General features: G+C 46.2%; 1 protein-coding gene across 1 annotated transcript in view; it reads left to right on the top strand.

Moving 5' to 3' along the window:
• The window catches only part of LOC137367179 (dynein axonemal heavy chain 8-like), a 2,062,041-nt gene that overhangs the window by 1,523,256 nt on the left and 518,400 nt on the right, over window positions 1–20,385 (top strand). Inside the window, exons 85-86 of the mRNA XM_068028615.1 lie at window positions 9,764–9,956; window positions 14,550–14,672. Coding sequence (XP_067884716.1) covers window positions 9,764–9,956; window positions 14,550–14,672 — 316 coding nt within the window. The remainder of the gene's footprint in view (window positions 1–9,763; window positions 9,957–14,549; window positions 14,673–20,385) is intronic.

Below are 20,385 nucleotides of genomic sequence, written 5' to 3'. Positions count from 1 at the left end.
AAGTCTGTGCTGACCAACAACTACCCATTTATACTAATCCTACATTAACCCCATATTCTCTACCACATCCCCACCATTCTCTTACCTACACTAGGGGCAATTTACAATGGCCAATTTACCTATCAACCTGCAAGTCTTTGGCTCTGGGAGGAAACCGGAGCATCCGGCATAAACCCACGCAGACACAGGGAGAACTTGCAAACTCCACACAGGCAGTACCCAGAACTGAACCCAGGTCACTGGAGCTGTGAGGCTGCGGTGCTAACCACTGCACCACTGTGGTTGACTTTTAACTGCCCTCTGAAATGACCTAGCAAGCCACTCCATATATCCTTCCTTAGATGAGGAGACCAAAACTGTAAAACATAAAAAAGGCAAATGTTGGCCTTCATAGCGAGAGAATTCAAGTACGGAAGCAAGGATGTCTTGCTGCAATTATACAAGGCCTTGTTGAGGCCACACCTGGAATATTGTGTGCAGTTTTGGTCTCCTTATCTGAGGAAGGAATTTCTTGCTATCGAGGGAGTGCAGTAAAAGTTTACCAGACTGATTCCTGGGATGGCGGGACTGGCGTATGAGGAGAAATTGAGTCGGTTCGGATTATATTCGCTGGAGTTCAGAAGAATGAGAGGGGATCTCATAGAAACTAACTGGCGTTTAGTTGCTAGGGCTGTCCTTACAGCCTTTCTTGAATAAATGTGTTACATTTGCCACTTCAATCCTCTGAAATCTCACCCATATCCAGGGAAGATTGGAAGATTATGGCAAGCCCTTCCACTATCTCCAGTCCAACTTTCTTGAGCAACCTGTGATACAAGCCATCCGGACCAGGTGGCTTATCTACCCTAAGCATAGCCAGCCTTTCCAGTACCTCCTCCCTCTCAAAGTTTACCCTATCTATTGCCTCTACTCTCTCCTACCAATATTTTGTCAGATTCCTCTTCCTTAATAAACACTGATACAAAGTAGTGATTAAGTATTCTAGCCTTGTCCTGTGCCTCTAAGCATATATTACCTTCTTATCCCTAAACGGCCCCATTCCACTTCTTACTCCTTGCTCACTATTTATGTGCCGGTAGGAGATTTATGGGTTCCCTTTTATGTTGACTGCCATTCTATTCTCATATTCTCTATTTGTCATTCTTATTTTGCACTTCACCTACCCTCTCAATCTATTGTATTGTATTGCAGTGCTGTGAGGTGTGAGGTCTTCTGCCACGAGGACACAAATCTCTGTGACCATCTGCCTGGAGAATCAGTCTTCTGTGGCACTGGTTCTCTGACATCCAGGTAGCTCCATCTTTTGCAGTACAGCCAATGTTGAGGGTATGGCTTCTGTTGCCTTCCTGCCCCTCATCCCACTCCTCTGCCCTCCTCAGGACTGGGGCTCTGTCACTCCTGTGAGGGATGTTGCTCCTCAGTGCTTATGGACCTAATATCTGAGAGTCATGCTCCCCATTGCTCGATGCTGCCCTCCTCGTGCTCAGGTGGCCTCCAAAATGTGTTTGGAAGTCTTTTCCCCTCCTCTTATACCCCTGTGATGCCAGTAGGGTGACGACCCCCTGCACTGCCCGAGCGCTTAGTGGCCACTCTCCCAACAACTTGTGCTGACCCAATGGCACGTGTGTGTCAATGGCCAATCCCTCTTTGAGCCCTTCTCCCTGTTATTGGACCCTCCTATTTTGTTGGGGCAGCCATGACTGGGTCCCAGCACAGAATTCGCTTTAATGAACCAGGCCTGCCCCTGACTCAGCATGCAGCACGTGCGTCCCCACCAATATCACAGCATGTCCCTCAACGAGCTCTTAGTGAGCTCTTTAACAACATCAATTACAGTAATCAACGATTGTACAGGTTCTTGGGGGGTGGGTGGGGGTGGTTGCCCTCCCCCAACCTCGGTGAAACTTGCCAGTGGCAGAAACGGCAACATAGAACTAGCACGCCAGCTGGTAACAGTATTTTCATCCCCTACCTGCCTTCGTTCCCACTCCCAACGGGACCTACAAATTCAGCCCTTTGACTCTTTGAATCTTTGAGTCCAGAACTCACAACTCTTCTAGACACATCTTTTGTTTACTTGTCCCTTTACCACTCCATTTAGCCTTGTACCACCAATCCTTTTGTCATTTAATCTCTCCTGACTTCCACCCTATCGCAGACCTTCCCTTTTGTTCTTTTTCCCACCCTTCCAGCTTTCACTTCCTGAAAGCCTATTACATTTCTAACTTTTCCCAGTTTGAATGAAGGGCATGGACCTGAAACATTAACTCTGTTTCTCTCGCTACAGATGCTACCTGACCTACTGAGTATTTCCAGTATCCTTAGTAATTCACTTTTGTCACATCATCTGTAAATTCCCTTCCAAGTCACACACCAATCCAACTTTTTAAAAAATTATTTGATGAGATGTGAGCATCGTTGGCATGGGCAACATTTTTTGGCCATCCCTAATTGCCCTCGAGAAGGTGGTGGTGAGCTGTTTTCGTGAACCGCTGCAGTCCATTTGGTATCTGTACGTGCACAGTGTTTTTCGGAAGGGAGTTGCAGGTTTTTGACCCAGCGACAGGGAAGGAACTCTGATATATTTCCACGTCAAGATGGTGTGTGACTTGAAGGTGGTGTTCCCATGCATCTGCTGCCTTTGTTATTCTCATGGCAGAAGTCGTGGCTTTGGCAGGTGCTGTCGAAGGCGACTTGGCGAGTTACTGCAGTGCATCTTGTCAATGGTACATACCGCTGCCACTGCCATGGCATGTTTAGTTTTGTTTAGTTTAGAGATACAGCACTGAAACAGGCCCTTCGGCCCACCGAGTCTGTGCCGAACATCAACCACCCATTTATACTAATCGTACACTAATCCCATATTCCTACCACATCCCACCTGTCCTTATATTTCCCTACCACCTACCTATACTAGGGGCAATTTATAATGGCCAATTTACCTATCAACCTGCAAGTCTTTGGCATGTGGGAGGAAACCGGAGCACCCGGGGGAAACCCACGCAGACACAGGGAGAACTTGCAAACTCCACACAGGCAGTACCCAGAATTGAACCCGGGTCGCTGGAGCTGTGAGACTGCGGTGCTAACCACTGCGCCACTGTGCCGCCATTGGAGGGAATGAATGTTTAAGGTGGTGGATGGAGTGCCTCGTCTTCAGTGGTGTCAAGCTTCTTGAGTGTTGTTGAAGCTGCACTCGTCCAGGCAGGTGCTGACACTCCTGACTTGTGACTTGCAGATGGTTGACAGGCTGTGGGGAGTGAGGAGGTGAGTTACTCACCACAGAATCCCTAGACTCTGAGCTGCTGTTGTAGCTACAGCATTTATATGGCTGGTCCAATTAAGTTTCTTGTCAATGGTGACCCCCAGGATGTTGATGGTGGGGGAATTCAGAAAAGGTCAATTTGGATATATTTTGTTATCATTACTGGTTCAGAATCCTGGAACTCCCTATCTAACAGCATTGTACAAGTAACTTTACCAAATCGACTGAAATGTTACAAGAAGAATACTCACCACCACTTTCTCATGGACAACTAAGGAAGGGTAATGAATACTCGCCTTTTTCAAGACAGTAATAGTGAGGTAGTGGGTGTTACCAGCATACATGAGGAACCTGACCTGTTTTCACTCAGGGGCAACATATGTTTGAAAATAGGATGGAGCCATTTCTTCTGTTCTTATGTGCAAGGATAGATCCTTGGAGTAAATCAAAGGTAATGGTGGGGGCTTGGAAAGAGAAGTCATAGAAAGAGATTCCCTGACTGTGACTGGGTAGATAAGAATGGAACTAGATGAGAGCAGTCCCTTTCAGCTGGCCAACAGAGGAGAGACATTGGAGGAGAATATTGTGGTCAACCATGTCAAAGACTACAGATATATCAAGAAGGATGAGAAGGGATTGTGCACCACTTATCACAACCATATATGATATAATCTGTGACTTTGGTCAGTGCTGTGGCAGAGGCAGAAACCTGTTTGAAGAGATTTAAACATGGAGTTGCGAGAAAGATAAACACTGGTTTGGGAGACGGCAGCATGTTCAACAACTTTGGAGAGAAAGGGAAGTTGCAAATTCGGGTAATAATTTGCAAGGACAGAAGGGTCAAGGTTTGTTTTTTTGAGGAGGTATTAATGACAGCAAATTTGATAGGTGGTGAGGGGGTGAAAATGGTACCAGAGGAGGGGGAACCATTTACAATAGCAGTTTCTTACGAGCTGCCTTTCTTATATCAACAAGACTTTCTCACTTACCTCTGTCTCTCCCAACTTGTTCTCCTTGACTACAAGTGTCAAGAAAACCATGGTCATGGGACAAGGTGCTGCATCTCCACCCCTGATCACACTGAATAACACCCTACTGGAAGTGGTTAGCAAATTCTGCTACCTTGAGTCCACGGTGACAGACAATCTGTCCCTTGATGCAGAGCTTGATACACGCACAAGGAAAGCAGCTAGCTCCTTTGGTGGACTCGCTAAACACGCATGGGATAATACCAAGCTGACCCTTAGGACCAAGCTGATGGTTCATAAAGCCTGTGTTCTCAGTGCCTTGCTGTATGGCTGTGAAACATGGGCAACTTGCAGCTACCAGGAAAAGAATCTTTGCTGTCTGCTGCTCAGTATGGGTATATCCTGGCAGGACAAAGTCACAAATGTGGCAGTCCTCTCAAAGGCAAAGCTCCCAAGTGTGTTGGCACTAATCAAACAGAGGCGGCTTTGGTGGATTGGATATGTCTGCAGGATGAACGATAGTCACATACCCAAGGTCCTTCTGTATGGTGAGGTAGCCAGGGCCAGACAACCATTGGGTCGCCCAAAGCTCCCCTTCAAGGATGTTTGCAAGCATGACATGAAGGCCCTAAGTATCGACTATCACACGTGGAAGTCACAAGCTGGTGAAAGAGGGAAATGATGACACATCCTGTGGACTGGTATGCACTATGGCGACCAGTTGCTGCAGCAGTTTGTCAACAGCAGCTAATGCCGAAAACGACTCACAGTGTCACATGCGGCACTTGTGGCAGAACCTATCTCTCAAGGATTGGTCAGCAGCAAAGGTGCACCAAGAGACGACACCTCACCTAAATGGATTGTTTGCTGCATGTCCATCATCTTTCGTAGATGGACATATGCCAACCTGGTGTCTTTAGCCTACTCCCAGTATGAGTTCACCTCTTTTACCATTTATTATTTTTACCCAAAAATGATTCTCTGATTTTCCTTTTTCATATCCTCCCTCATTTGTGCATCAGTTTACATGTACTGTCACACCACCTTCCTTTCTCCTGATACAGGTTAAGAAATTAGTCTGAGGGCCAATCGTGACTTGTGTGTAGTCAGAGAGGCATTCCTGCTCATTGTCGATAAATCTGTCAATGGGATCTGTCAGGGCGTTAGGCCTTCAGTCTACATAATTAAGGGGCCCAAAAAAGGGGCCTACAAATTAAGCAGTGAACACAATGCCTGCTCAGATTGACCGAAGGTCATCCAATTAAATTGGATGTTTTGTGTCCATTTTATGCCAGAAAATTGGCTGCTGTCTTTGGCCTCCTTATCTCGAGAGACAATGGGTAAGCGCCTGGAGGTGGTCAGTGGTATGTGGAGCAGCGCCTGGAGTGGCTACAAAGGCCAATTCTAGAGTGACAGGCTCTTCCACAGGTGCTGCAGTAAAATTTGATTGTCGGGGCTGTGACACAGTTGGCTCTTCCCTTGCGCCTCTGTCTTTTTTCCTGCCAACTGCTAAGTCTCTTCGACTCGCCACACTTTAGCCCTGCCTTTATGGCTGTCCGCCAGCTCTGGCGAACGCTGGAAACTGACTCCCACGACTTGTGATCAATGTCACAGGATTTCATGTCGCATTTGCAGACGTCTTTAAAGTGGAGACATGGACGGCCGATGGGTCTGATACCAGTGGCGAGCTCGCTGTACAATGTGTCTTTGGGGGTCCTGCCATCTTCCATGCGGCTCACATGGCCAAGCCATCTCAAGTGCCGCTGACTCAGTAGTGTGTATAAGCTGGGGATGTTGGCCGCCTCGAGGATTTCTGTGTTGGAGATACGGTCCTGCCACCTGATGCCAAGTATTCTCCGGAGGCAGCGATGATGGAATGAATTGAGACGTCGCTCTTGGCTGACATACGTTGTCCAGGCCTCGCTGCCATAGAGCAAGATACTGAGGACACAGGCTAGATACACGGACTTTTGTGTTCCGTGTCAGTGCGCCATTTTCCCACACTCGCTTGGCCAGTCTGGACATAGCAGTGGAAGCCTTACCCATGCGCTTGTTGATTTCTGCATCTAGAGACAGGTTACTGGTGATAGTTGAACCTAAGCAGGTGAACCCTTGAACCACTTCCAGAGCGTGGTCGCCAATATTGATGGATGGAGCATTTCTGACGTCCTGCCCCATGATGTTCCTTTTCTTGAGGCTGATGGTTAGGCCAAATTCGTTGCAGGCAGCCGCAAACCTGTCGATGAGACTCTGCAGGCACTCTTCAGTGTGAGATGTTAATGCAGCATCGTCAGCAAAGAGGAGTTCCCTGATGAGGACTTTCCGTACTTTGGACTTCACTCTTAGATGGGCAAGGTTGAACAACCTGCCCCTGATCTTGTGTGGAGGAAAATTCCTTCTTCCGAGGATGTGAACGCATGTGGAAGCAGTAGGGAGAAGAAAATCCCACTCACGCCACTCAGGATAGGAAAGGGGTCTGATGAGGAGCCACCATGTTGAATTGTGCCTTTCATATTCTCATGGAATGAGGTGATGATACTTAATAGCTTTGGTGGGCATCCAATCTTTTCTAGTAGTCTGAAGAGACCACGTCTGCTGATGAGGTCAAAGGCTTTGGTGAGATCAATGAAAGCAATGTAAAGGGGCTGAACAATTTATATCCTTTCAGGTATGTATCCCATTTATTGGAATCATTGCACCATGCGCTGAATTTTATTATCCTGCTGCTGTAGGCAGCGGTGGGTGTGCAAAATGGCAGCTGTCCCGCCTATAATGATGGCAGCTGGCCTCCCCAATTAAGTGGCGGGAGAGTCAATGGCAACGCCATTCAAGACGTCACCTGATGCTGGAACAGGTTCCCGAGCCATCTTTAAAAGGCTGCCAGCCCTGCATTTGCACTGGTGTGCCTTTATCAATATCTCCCTGAGGCTTCACTTCTGTGTTGCTTAAAAAATGTTTTGTTGTCTGCAAGCAGCCCCACTGGGCTTGCAGCCACTTCACAGACAAATCACTTGCCGAGCTCTCCCACCCACCCCATAAAAGATCCACTTGCCGAGTTCTCCCCCCATCATAAACAATCCACTTGCTGAGTTCTTCCACCGATCCACTTCCCCTAGCTAACACCAGTAAAGCAATTTAGGCTTTCGAGGCACCGAGGACTCTTGTCTTGGTGGCGCTATCTTTTTAAAGATGCGAAACTGAAGGCACCTGAGTGCCGCATGTCAAACATAAGACTATGAACACCTGTTAAGATCACAATGAATGACATTCAAATATATGCTAAATAGCATTTAACAGGTGTAAACATATCATTACATCAGGGCAAAGTGCCGCCATGGCACTTTGCCACCTCCAACAGGATTGGGAAGGAGCATTAGAGGGTTGGGTTCTGTGACGGATGCCTCCACGAGGATTCTACGGCCCCCAACTGCCTAAGTCCTGCCTTCGAGAGGATCATAAAATCCAGCCCCATGTCTCTGATGCTAAAGATGTCCAATCTACCAACCCTGCAAAACCTTCCAGGTCACTCATCTTATTTTGTCAGATTTCTTGAACTAATGCAAGTACAGTATTATTCCTTTTTGCCTTTCCCATTTACTTTATTAACATTTTTACTTTGTTTTTGTTCCAATATTTGAATTAGGTTTATTAAACATGATTTGTGTTTTCAGTGGTAAACATTAAGGTTTGCTCCAATTGGTATAGGTATTCTCATGCACCTATTGCCTCTCGTTTAAACACTCACATCATTCTATCTATTCTGCCTGCCAACACCTCTATCCCCCTTCTCTTTAGGTGGCGCCCATCTGGTCTGTATATGCTCCCCTTATTCTAAATGGTGTCCGATTATTAGAGGAACTGAAACCCAGATTTCCTACATCAAAGCATCGTGTTGGTCTGCCTAATTACTGTCTCTCTTCACTAGCACTTGGCATGGATAATATTTCGATAAGCACTGCAATTGAGATCTTTTGTTTAAGCTTCTTTCCTCATGTCCTAAATTTAGCATCAGGTCTCTCTGTCTACCCATGTCATTTATTCCCACATGGACCACAAGAATTGGTTCCTCACCTGCTCTCTCCAGCCCTCTGTTAATCCAGGAAGTCAGATCCTTGACCTGTGCACCTGAGTGGTTGTATATCTTTCAGTTTTTGGGATTTGGTTTGTGCACAGTTGTATCTGTACTCCAAATAATTAAATCCACTAGGATCACAATTTGTTTGATAATCTATGGCCGTGATAATAATCCAGAAACCAGAAAATCATGTGCGAGGGTGAATGTTTCCTCTAACCTGAAAGCTCTGTGCACAAGTCAGTCCCTGCAAAATATTTAAACAGCCATGCACTTAAGTGAATCACCCATGCACTCCAAACAAAATTGGAGGGAACACTGGCGAGGGTGACAAACCCACTGCAACACATGACGTGTAAAGCTAACTAATTTTAACAGTCAATCATCATTTAAATAAAGCTTCTAGGTTCCTCAGTGCTCCCACTCTCAGTGGAGGTGTCATGCAGGCCCGCACTTGCCAAGAATGAGGCACATTGGTTTTGTCATATGAACATTGATTTTTAACTGTTGCTTGAGCAAGAAAATGACTTGTTGAACAGATCAGCCATGGCTGGAAAAAACATTTGCATACCAACAGATGGTGTTTGTGTTGACAAAGGACCATTCCCTGACACATTCAACCCACAATGGATGTTAATCACCGGACAGTAAGGGGTGGGGAAGCGCATTCCAGGGCCTGCTGGGGTGACACAATCCACAGGGGCCAGGACTGGTTGGACCAGGTGGTCATATGACTAACTGGCTGTTCCAGGGCCTTTTGTACTAGCCACAGAGCGTTTGAACTCTGTTTGCTCCTGGACTGAGAAGATCTCTCCTGTCTGCTCCCATCTCTTTCTCACAAACCTCTGAATCCACTGAAGACACATGAACCCCAAGAGAGAAAAGTCTCCTACAGCGAACAAGGTTTAAGAAGAATACTGGGCCCCAATGTAAAGCAAGATTTACCTACAATCAAGGACTCTACCATGAATTCAAAGATCGTAACAAAAACTCTTCAGATATTGCCTCAAACTTTTCCACTTTATTATTCTTCTGCTCTTTCCTGTCTCTATTTGCATGTGTGTATCGCATATGCATGCGAGCGTGCATGCGTCGTGTATCCATAGGCTTCAATTGAATTAGAATTTAAGTTCAAGTTTAATAAATTTCAACTTTTCTTCTTTAAACCTAAGAAAACCTGTTTGTGGTGGTTTTTTGCCTTATAAATGGAAAGTGATGAACAAGGATTCACCAAGGGGGAGTTAAAAATATGGTGTGTTTAAAATTAAACCCTGTTACTGTAAGAGCAGATGAAGGCTGAGGGGGAACCCGCAACACTTTTCTCACCGGTCGTAACAACAGGTTATGTACTCAGAAATATATAAACATATAGATTGATGACTGATGCTGTATACAGTTTTTCTCTTCAAGACAATTACATTTGTGAAGATTAATTATTGTCTTTTATGCTACGAACAGATTTGTAAGTGAAGAGGATAAAGATTGGTTTGAAAATGCAGTTACAAATGCAATTGAAAAAAACATTGGAAAAGGACTGGCAGAAAAGATTCATAAAGAGCCATTCTTCGTGGATTTCCTTCAGGATATGCCAGAACCAACTGGTGATGAGCCTGAAGATTATGTATTTGCTGTCCCAAAAATCTATGAAATGGTACATCATAGTGTTGTCAGCTTTAAAGAGATTTTGTTAATTCTACTATGAGGTGATGATAAGGATAAAGCCTGTTCTTTTTTGGTGAACCTCAACCTTTTTTCCTTAAAGGAGGTGTCAATAACCAGGGGGCATAGATTTAAGGTAAGGGGCAAGAGGTTGAGAGGAGATTTGAGGGAAAAATCTTTTCACGCAGAGGGTGGTTGGAATCTGTAACACATTGCCTGAAGGGGTGGTAGAGGCAGGAACCCTCACAACATTTAAGAAGTATCTAGCTGAGCACTTGAAATGCCATAGCATACAAGGCTACAGGCCAAGTGCTGGAAATGGGATTAGAATTGATGGCCGGCACGGACACGAAGGGCCGAAGGAACTGTTTCTGTGCTGTATAACTCTATGACTCGATGACACAAAACTGGGGGCGAATGTGAGCTGTGAGGAAGATGCAAAGAGGCTCCAATATGATTTGGACAATTTTGGAGAATAGGCAAATGAATGGCAGATGCAGTATAACGTGGATAAATGTGAGGTTATCCACTTTGGTTGTAAAAACAGAAAGGCAGATTATTATCTGAATGGTGATAGATTGGGAATGGCAGTTACAAAGAGTCAGCTTTGACCACCTATGGCAAACGTGCGAAGAGGAATGCAGACTGGTTTCAATCTCATACTGAAGAGCTGGAACCTGTCATAGCCGCTAAGCGCATTTCACTGCTGAACTACAAGAAAGCCCCCAGCGAGTTAACAACCGTAGCACTTAAAACAGCTAGAAGCACTGGACAAAGAACAACCAGGCGCTGCGCAAATGATGACTGGCAACACCTATGCAGTCATATTCAGCTGGCCTCAGACACCGGAAACATCAGAGGAATGTATGATGGCATTAAGAGAGCTTTTGGGCCAACCATCAAGAAGATCGCCCCCCTCAAATCTAAATCAGGGGACATAATCTCTGACCAACGCAAGCAAATGGACTGCTGGGTGGAGCACCACCTAGAACTGTACTCCAGGGAGAATGTTGTCACTGAGACTGCCCTCAATGCAGCCCAGCCTCTACCAGTCATGGATGAGCTGGACATACAGCCAACAAAATCGGAACTCAGTGATGCCATTGATTCTCTAGCCAGTGGAAAAGCCCCTGGGAAGGACAGCATTACCCCTGAAATAATCAAGAGTGCCAAGCCTGCTATACTCTCAGCACTACATGAACTGCTTTGCCTGTGCTGGGACGAGGGAGCAGTACCACAGGACATGCGCAATGCCAATATCATCACCCTCTATAAAAACAAAGGTGACCGCGGTGACTGCAACAACTACCGTGGAATCTCCCTGCTCAGCATAGTGGGGAAAGTCTTTGCTCGAGTCGCTTTCAACAGGCTCCAGAAGCTGGCCGAGCGCATCTACCCTGAGGCACAGTGTGGCTTTCGAGCAGAGAGATCGACCATTGACATGCTGTTCTCCCTTCGTCAGATACAGGAGAAATGCCGCGAACAACAGATGCCCCTCTACATTGCTTTCATTGATCTCACCAAAGCCTTTGACCTCGTCAGCAGACGCGGTCTCTTCAGACTACTAGAAAAGATTGGATGTCCACCAAAGCTACTAAGTATCATCACCTCATTCCATGACAATATGAAAGGCACAATTCAACATAGCGGCACCTCATCAGACCCCTTTCCTATCCTGAGTGGCGTGAAACAGGGCTGTGTTCTCGCACCCACACTTTTTGGGATTTTTTTTCTCCCTGCTGCTCTCACATGCGTTCAAGTCCTCAGAAGAAGGAATTTTCCTCCACACAAGATCAGGGGGCAGGTTGTTCAACCTTGCCCGTCTAAGAGCGAAGTCCAAAGTACGGAAAGTCCTCATCAGGGAACTCCTCTTTGCTGACGATGCTGCTTTAACATCTCACACTGAAGAGTGTCTGCAGAGTCTCATCGACAGGTTTGCGGCTGCCTGCAACGAATTTGGCCTAACTATCAGCCTCAAGAAAACGAACAACATGGGACAGGACGTCAGAAATGCTCCATCCATCAATATTGGCGACCACACTCTGGAAGTGGTTCAAGAGATCACCTACCTAGGCTCAACTATCACCAGTAACCTGTCCCGAGATGCAGAAATCAACAAGCGCATGGGAAAGGCTTCCACTGCTATATCCAGACTGGCCAAGAGAGTGTGGGAAAATGGCACACTGATACGGAACACAAAAGCCCGAGTGTATCAAGCCTGTGTCCTCAGTACCTTGCTCTATGGCAGCGAGGCCTGGACAACGTATGTCAGCCAAGAGCGATGTCCCAATTCATTCCATCTTCGCTGCCTCCGGAGAATACTTGGCATCAGGTGGCAGGACCGTATCTCCAACACAGAAGTCCTCGAGATGGCCAACATCCCCAGCTTATACACACTACTGAGTCAGCGGCACTTGAGATGGCTTGGCCATGTGAGCTGCATGGAAGATGGCAGGATCCCCAAAGACACATTGTACAGCGAGCTTGCCACTGGTATCAGACCCACCGGCCGTCCATGTCTCCGCTTTAAAGACGTCTGCAAATGCGACATGAAGTCCTGTGACATTGATCACAAGTCGTGGGAGTCAGTTGCCAGCGTTCGCCAGAGCTGGCGGGCAGCCATAAAGGCGGGGCTAAAGTGTGGCGAGTCGAAAAGACTTAGCAGTTGGCAGGAAAAAAGACAGAAGCGCAAGGGGAGAGCCAACTGTGTAACAGCCCCGACAAACACATTTTTCTGCAGCACCTGTGGAAGAGCCTGTCACTCTAGAATTAGCCTTTATAGCCACTCCAAGCGCTGCTCCACAAACCACTGACCACCTCCAGGCGCTTACCCATTGTCTCTCGAGATAAGGAGGCCAAAGAAGAAGAAGACAGATTGGGAAAGGGGAGGTGCAACGAGACCTGGGTGTCCTTGTGCACCAGTCATTGAAAGCAAGCATTCAGGTGCAGCAAGCAGTTAGGAAGGCGAATGGTCGGTTGGCCTTCATTGCAAGAGGATTTGAGTACAGGAGCAAGGATGTTTTACTGCAGTTATACAGGGCCTCGGTGAGACAACATCTGGAGAATTGTGTGCAGTTTTGGTCTCCTTATCGGAGGAAGAATGCTCTTGCCATGGAGGGAGTGCAAAGAAGATTTACTCGGCTGATTCCTGGGATGGTAGGATTGACGTATGAGGAGAGATTGGGTCGACTAGGCCTATATTCACTTGAGTTTGGAAGAATGAGCGGGGATCTCATAGAAACCTATAAAATTCTAACAGGCCTAGACAGGCTAGATGCAGGGAGGATGCTCTCGATGGCTGGGGAGTCCAGAACCAGGGGTCACAGTCTCAGGATACGGGGTATGCCATTTAGAACCGAGATGAGGAGAAATTTCTTCACTCAGAGGTTGGTGAACCTGTGGAATTCTCTACCGCAGAAGGCAGTGGAGGCCAAGTCATTAAATATATTCAAGAAGGAGATAGATATATTTCTTAATGCCAAAGGGATCAAGGGAAATGGGGAGAAAGCGGGAACAGGGTACTGAATTAGACGATCAGCCATGACCTTTTTTGAATGGCGGAACAGGCCCAAAGGGCCAAATGGCCTACTCCTGCTCCTATTTTCAATGTTTCTGTTTCTGTGACTCTGACCCCACCTACCTGCCTTCTTAACCAAATGTCTCAACGCATTCTTTACCTCGAACAATATTTAATTTTTACTTGAATCTATTTCTCTGAATTGGCATCAGATTTGTTATGAAGAGGTCTGTCAAAGCCTCTAGTGACTCATGTAGCTGTAAAGACCAGAAGGGCCCAGGTTCTAACATGTGCGTTAGTCAGGGGCTGCTATGAGAGCTTCAGCAAATCCTTGACCATGAATGAGAAAAAACACAGCTAACATTCTGGCTTCTTCTTACTATCTGGTAAGTGACAGCTGGAAAGAATGCACTTGTGGAAAACAATCGACAATAGATTCAATCCTGGCAATGGTATTCTCTCCACGGTCAAAAAACAAGGGAGTAAAAATTGGTTCTGGCTTTTTGGATGTTTAACCAATGACCCATGCTCTTGAACTGGAAGACCCAAGATTCACCCAAAATTGGATCTCCAACCTTATTTCAATAATTGAGCTGCAGGTACCAACATTCCAATTTCAGATAACCCATCTTATGACCAGTGGTACTCAGGTTAAGTTCTAGGGCTGAGGGAGAGGGTAGGGGCCAACAGTGGCCCTCAGCAGTGCTGTGGAAATGAAAGGAGTACTTCCGCTTCTCAGGCTCCATAGGAGCAATATATTTTTCTGAAAAAAATACTTTTTGTTATCTCGCTCTTTAGGTGGCAGTGACTTTAAAAGAATCCTGAGCTGAGCAGGCCTGGAGCCTAAAGCCTGGGCAGCCGTCTAGTAGAAAATCAGTAAATTGAATTTTATCACTCTTGTGTGCTGAACTTTGAATGCATTTGCAAGAGAAAAATGCTCTGATAGGGTTATTGTAGATTTACTGTGGAGGGACGCGCTATATTGGGTTAATGACATCGTTAATCTTTCATTATCTTGATGATGTTATCTTTCTGAAATTCTAACAGTTGTAACTGAATGCATTCCAGATTCCAAGCTATGAAGTCCTGACTGAAAAATTACAGTTTTATCAGGCACAACATAATGAAGGTGTCCGGTCTGGTTTTCTTGATCTAGTCTTCTTCAAGGATGCAATGACACATCTGATCAAAGTAAGATTTTAAAATTCTAACTAATCATAGCTATGCTATAAAATGATTATATCTAAGCTTTACATGGAGCAAAATCAGGGCAGGTAAAAAGGAAAATAAAGTTCCATAAATCCGTAAATATTTATATTTCAGAACCTTAGTAGGCATTCCAATCTTATTCAGATTTAGTCAGCCTTTCATACATACTGATCTTATACCAAGCTTTGGGAATATTCAAGTATACAGTTACAGTACCTCACAAGTCCTCTTTCCTATGAAGCACTAGCCCTTTCTGCACCATTGTCATCCTACGTTTTCAAGGCATTTTCTTCGGCCTCATTAACATTTGCTGAGAGGATGTACCTTCTCCATTTTTTCCTTTCCATCACAAATTTCCTTGACATTTTGGCTTCTGAGGTTCTTCTTTTCCATTTGTAAGTACTTTAAAAACAAGGCAATATAAGCTTCAGATTTTATCCAGAGCTTTCCCTCATAAGTGGTTTGTTGTTGTACTCTTTAGAAAGAGAATTTTAACATATTCCGAACAATTAATTTGTGTTCACTGCAAAAAGTCCAGTTCCAGTTCACAATTTTCTAGCTTTTGTTAGTGCTAACATGTAACAATAGACATCACCGAGTATCGTATCAAGGAGCCCAAGCAAAACTGGAGTCAATGGGAATCAGGGAGGAAACGCTCCGCTGGTTGGAGCCATACCTATCAGAAAGGAAAATGGTTGTGGTTGTTGGAGATCAATCATCTCAGTCCCAGGACATCACTGTGGGAGTTCCTCAGGGTAGTGTCCTAGGCACAACCATTTTCAGCTGTTTCACCTTCCCTCCATCATAAGGTCAGAGGTGGGAATGTTCGCTGATGATTGCACCATGTTCAGCACCATTTGGATTTCTTAAAAGCTGAGGCAGTCAGTGTCCATATGCAGCAAGACCTGGACAACATTCAGGCTTCAGCTGATAACTGGCAAGGCACTGATCACCTCCAACAAGAGAGAATCCAACCATCTCCCCTAGACATTCAATGGCATTACCATCGCTGAATCTCCCACTATCAACATCCTGGGGGGTTACCATTGACCAGAAACTTAACAGGACCAGGCATATAAGTACCATGGCTACAAGAACAGGCTGGGAATTCTGTGGCGAATAACTCATCTTCTGACTCCCCAAAGCCCGTCCACCATCTACAAAGCACAAGTCAGGAGTATGATAGAATACTCTCCACTTGCCTGGATGAGTGCAGCTCCAACAACACTCAAGAAGCTCGACACCATCCAGGACAAAGCAGCCCGCTTGATTGGCACCGCATCCACAACTCCCTCCACCACCGACGTACAGTGGCAGCAGTGTGTACCCATCTACAAGATGCACTGCAGCAACTCACCAAGGCTCCTTGGACAGCATCTTCTAAACCCGCGACTGCTAGCACTTAGAAGGACAAGGGCAGCAAATGCATGGGAACACCAGCACCTGCAAGTTCCCCTCCAAGCCACACAGCATCCTGACTTGGAACTATATCGCCGTTCCTTCACTGTCGCTTGGTCAAAATCCTGGAACTCCCTTCCTAACAGCACTGTGGGTGTACCTGCCTCCCATGAACTGCAGTGGTTCAAGAAGGCAGCTCACCACTACCTTCTCAAGGGCAGTAAATGCTGGCCTAGCCAGCAACGCCCACATTCCATGATTGAATAAGTGGCGCAGTGGTTAGCACCGCAGCCTCACAGCTCCAGCGACCCGCGTTTAATTCTGGGTACTGCCTGTGTGGAGTTTGCAAGTTCTCTCTGTGTCTGCGTGGGTTTCCTCCGGGTGCTCCGGTTTCCTCCCACAGCCAAAAGACTTGCAGGTTGATAGGTAAATTGGCCATTATAAATTGCCCCTAGTATAGGTAGGGGAATATAGGGACAGGTGAGGATGTGGTAGGAATATGGGATTAGTGTAGGATTAGTATAAATGGGTGGTTAATGGTCGGCACAGACTCGGTGGGCCGAAGGGCCTGTTTCTGTGCTATATCTCTAAATCTAAATCTAAAAATCGAAATCTAATTCTCAAATCTGAAAAGTCCTTACCTCCGTCAGTCTTGTCTTCTTCCTACGCAACCTTTAGGATTTTTAAAACCCAAGAAGGACATTATTTATCATTATTTCCAGGTTTTCTAGTTCAATCTAAATTGTCTGTGCACATTTCAAGTTAGCCATAATGTTTTGTCATGTGCCCTTTTTTTAAACTCTTGGAGCATACATGGCTTTATTTTATCAAAGAATGGTTTTGTCAAGAATCCCTTTATCCTCAGTATTTGCATGCAAATCATAGGGTTTTCCAGTCAGTCCCCTTTTGCCAAATCATCTACCATTTTTGTAATATTACGCTTCCCAAAATCATGAACCAGCATTAGAATTTCTGCAGCCTTTGTTCAGCCAATTAGATTAAATCTGATTCAAAGGGGAGATTCAAGAGGTTCAGGGTAAACATATTCCCACAAAGAAAAAGGGTGAGACGGCCAAATCTAGAGCCCCATGGATGTCAAGGAGCTTACAGGGTAAGATAAGGCAGAAAAGGAAAGCTTATGTCCGACACCGAGAACTCAATACTACAGAAAGCTGAGAGGAATATGGAAAGTGGAGGGGTGAAATCAAAAAGGAAATTAGGAAAGCAAAGAGAGGGCATGACAGAATATTGGCAAGCAAAATCAAGGTGAACCCAAAGATGTTTTATCAATACATTAAGAGTAAGAGGATTACTAAGGAGAGAGTCGGGCCCATAAAAGACCAAAAAGGTAACCTATGTGCAGGAGTGGAAGATATTGGTACAGTTCTTAATGAATACTTTGCATCTGTCTTCACAAAAGAGGGGGACAATGCAGATATTGTAGTGAAGGAGAAAGAGTGTGAAGTATTGGATGTGTTATTATTCAGTATTAATGGGATTAGCAGCCTTGAAAGTTAATAAATCACCAGGGCCAGATGAAATGTATCCTCGGCTGTTAAAAGAAGCAAGAGGGGAAATAGCAGAGGGTCTGACCATCATTTTCCAGTCCTCACTGGATACAGGTGTGGTGCCGGAGGATTGAAGAATTGTTAACGTTGTACCTCTGTTCAAAAAGGGAGTGAAGGATAGACCAAATAGGCCAGTCAGTCTAACCTCAGTCGTGGGCAAATTATTGGAATCTATTCTGAGCGACAGGATAAACTGTCACTTAGAAAGGCATAGGTTAATCAAGGATAGTCAGCATGGATTTGTTAAGGGAAAATCTTGTTTGACCAACTTGATTGAATTTTTTGAAGAAGTAACAAGGAAGATAGATGAGGGTAGTGCAGTTGATGTGATCTCCATGGATCTTAGCAAGGCCTTTGACAAGGTCCCATGTGGCAGACTGGTTAACAAAATAAAATCCCATGGGATCCAGGGAAATACAGCAAGGTGGATACAAAATTGGCTCTTCTTCTCTTCTTCTTCTTTGGCCTCCTTGTCTTGAGAGACAATGGGTAAGCGCCTGGAGGTGGTCAGTGGTTTGTGGAGCAGCGCCTGGAGGGGCTAGAAAAGCCAATACCAGAGTGACAGACTCTTCCACAGGTGCTGCATAAAAAATTGGTTGTCGGGGCTGTTACACAGTTGGCTCCCTCCTTGCTCTTCTGTCTTTTTTCCTGCCAACTGCTAAGTCTCTTCAACTCGCCACACTTTAGCCCCACCTTTATGGCTGCCCGCCAGCTCTGGCGAACGCTGGCAACTGACTCCCACGACTTGTGATCAATGTCACAGGACTTCATGTCGCGTTTGCAGACATCTTTAAAGTGGAGACATGGACGGCCGGTAGGTCAGATACCAGTGATGAGCTCGCTGTACAATGTGTCTTTGGGGATCCTGCCATCTTCCATGTGGCTCACATGGCCAAGCCATCTCAAGCGCCGCTGACTCAGTAGTGTGTATAAGCTGGGGATGTTGGCCGCCTCGAGGACTTCTGTGTTGGAGATACGGTCCTGCCACCTGATGCCAAGGATTCTCCGGAGGCAGCGAAGATGGAGTGAATTGAGATGTCGCTCTTGGCTGTCCAGGCCTCGCTGCCGTAGAGCAAGGTACTGAGGACACAGGCTTTATACACTCGGACTTTTGTGTTCCGTGTCAGTGCGCCATTTTCCCACACTCTCTTGGCCAGTCTGGACATAGCAGTGGAAGCCTTTCCCATGCGCTTGTTGATTTCTGCATCGAGAGACAGGTTACTGGTGATAGTTGAGCCTAGGTAGGTGATCTCTTGAACCACTTCCAGAGCGTGGTCGCCGATATTGATGGATGGGGCATTTCTGACGTCCTGTCCCATGATGTTCCTTTTCTTGAGGCTGATCGTTCGGCCAAATTCGTTGCAGGCAGCCGCAAACCTGTCGATGAGACTCTGCAGACACTCTTCAGTGTGAGATGTTAATGCAGCATCGTCAGCAAAGAGGAGTTCCCTGATGAGGACTTTCCATACTTTGGACTTCGCTCTTAGATGGGCAAGGTTGAACAACCTGCCCCCTGATCTTGTGTGGAGGAAAATTCCTTCTTCTGCAGACTTGATCGCGTGTGAGAGCAGCAGGGAGAAGGAAATCCCAAACAGTGTGGGTGCGAGAACACAGCCCTGTTTCACGCCACTCAGGATAGGAAAGGGGTCTGATGAGGCGCCGCTATGCTGAATTGTGCCTTTCATATTGTCATGGAATGAGGTGATGATACTTAGCAGCTTTGGTGGACATCCGATCATTTCTAGTAGTCTGAAGAGACCACGTCTGCTGACGAGGTCAAAGGCTTTGGTGAGATCAATGAAAGCAACGTAGAGGGGCATCTGTTGTTCGCGGCATTTCTCCTGTATCTGACGAAGGGAGAACAGCATGTCAATGGTCGATATCTCTACTAGAAAGCCACACTGTGCCTCAGGGTAGACACGCTCGGCCAGCTTCTGGAGCCTGTTTAAAGCGACTCGAGCGAAGACCTTCCCCACTATGCTGAGCAGGGAGATTCCACTGTAGTTGTTACAATCACCTCGGTCACCTTTGTTTTTATAGAGGGTGATGATATTGGCATCGTGCATGTCCTGTGGTACTGCTCCCTCGTCCCAGCACAGACAAAGCAGTTCGTAGAGTGCTGAGAGTATGGCAGGCTTAGCTCTCTTGATTATTTCAGGGGTAATGCCGTCCTTCCCAGGGGCTTTTCCACTGGCTAGAGAATCAATGGCATCACTGAGTTCCGATTTGGTTGGCTGTACGTCCAGCTCATCCATGACTGGCAGAGACTGGGCTGCATTGAGGGCGGTCTCAGTGACAACATTCTCCCTGGAGTACAGTTCTAGGTGGTGCTCAACCCAGCGGTCCATTTGCTTGCGTTGGTCAGTGATTGTGTCCCGATTTAGATTTGAGGGGGGCGATCTTCCTGATGGTTGGCCCAAAAGCTCTCTTAATGCCATCATACATTCCTCTGATGTTTCCGGTGTCAGAGGCCAGCTGAATATGACTGCATAGGTGTTGCCTGTAGTCATTTGCGCAGCGCCTGGTTGTTCTTTGCGCAGCGCTTCTGGCTGTTTTAAGTGCTCCGGATGTTAACTCGCTGGGGGCTTTCTTGTAGTTCAGCAGTGCAATGCGCTTAGCGGCTATGACAGGTTCCAGCTCTTCAAAATGAGATTGAAACCAGTCTGCATTCCGCTTCACACGTTTGCCATAGGTGGTCATGGCTGACTCATAGATGGCGTCTCTGATGT

Source organism: Heterodontus francisci, chromosome 3, assembly GCF_036365525.1.
Source record: "Heterodontus francisci isolate sHetFra1 chromosome 3, sHetFra1.hap1, whole genome shotgun sequence".
Taxonomy (NCBI): Eukaryota; Metazoa; Chordata; class Chondrichthyes; order Heterodontiformes; family Heterodontidae; genus Heterodontus; species Heterodontus francisci.
The sequence above is the reverse complement of the archived record's forward strand: the minus strand, read 5'-3'. Positions and strand labels throughout refer to the sequence as shown.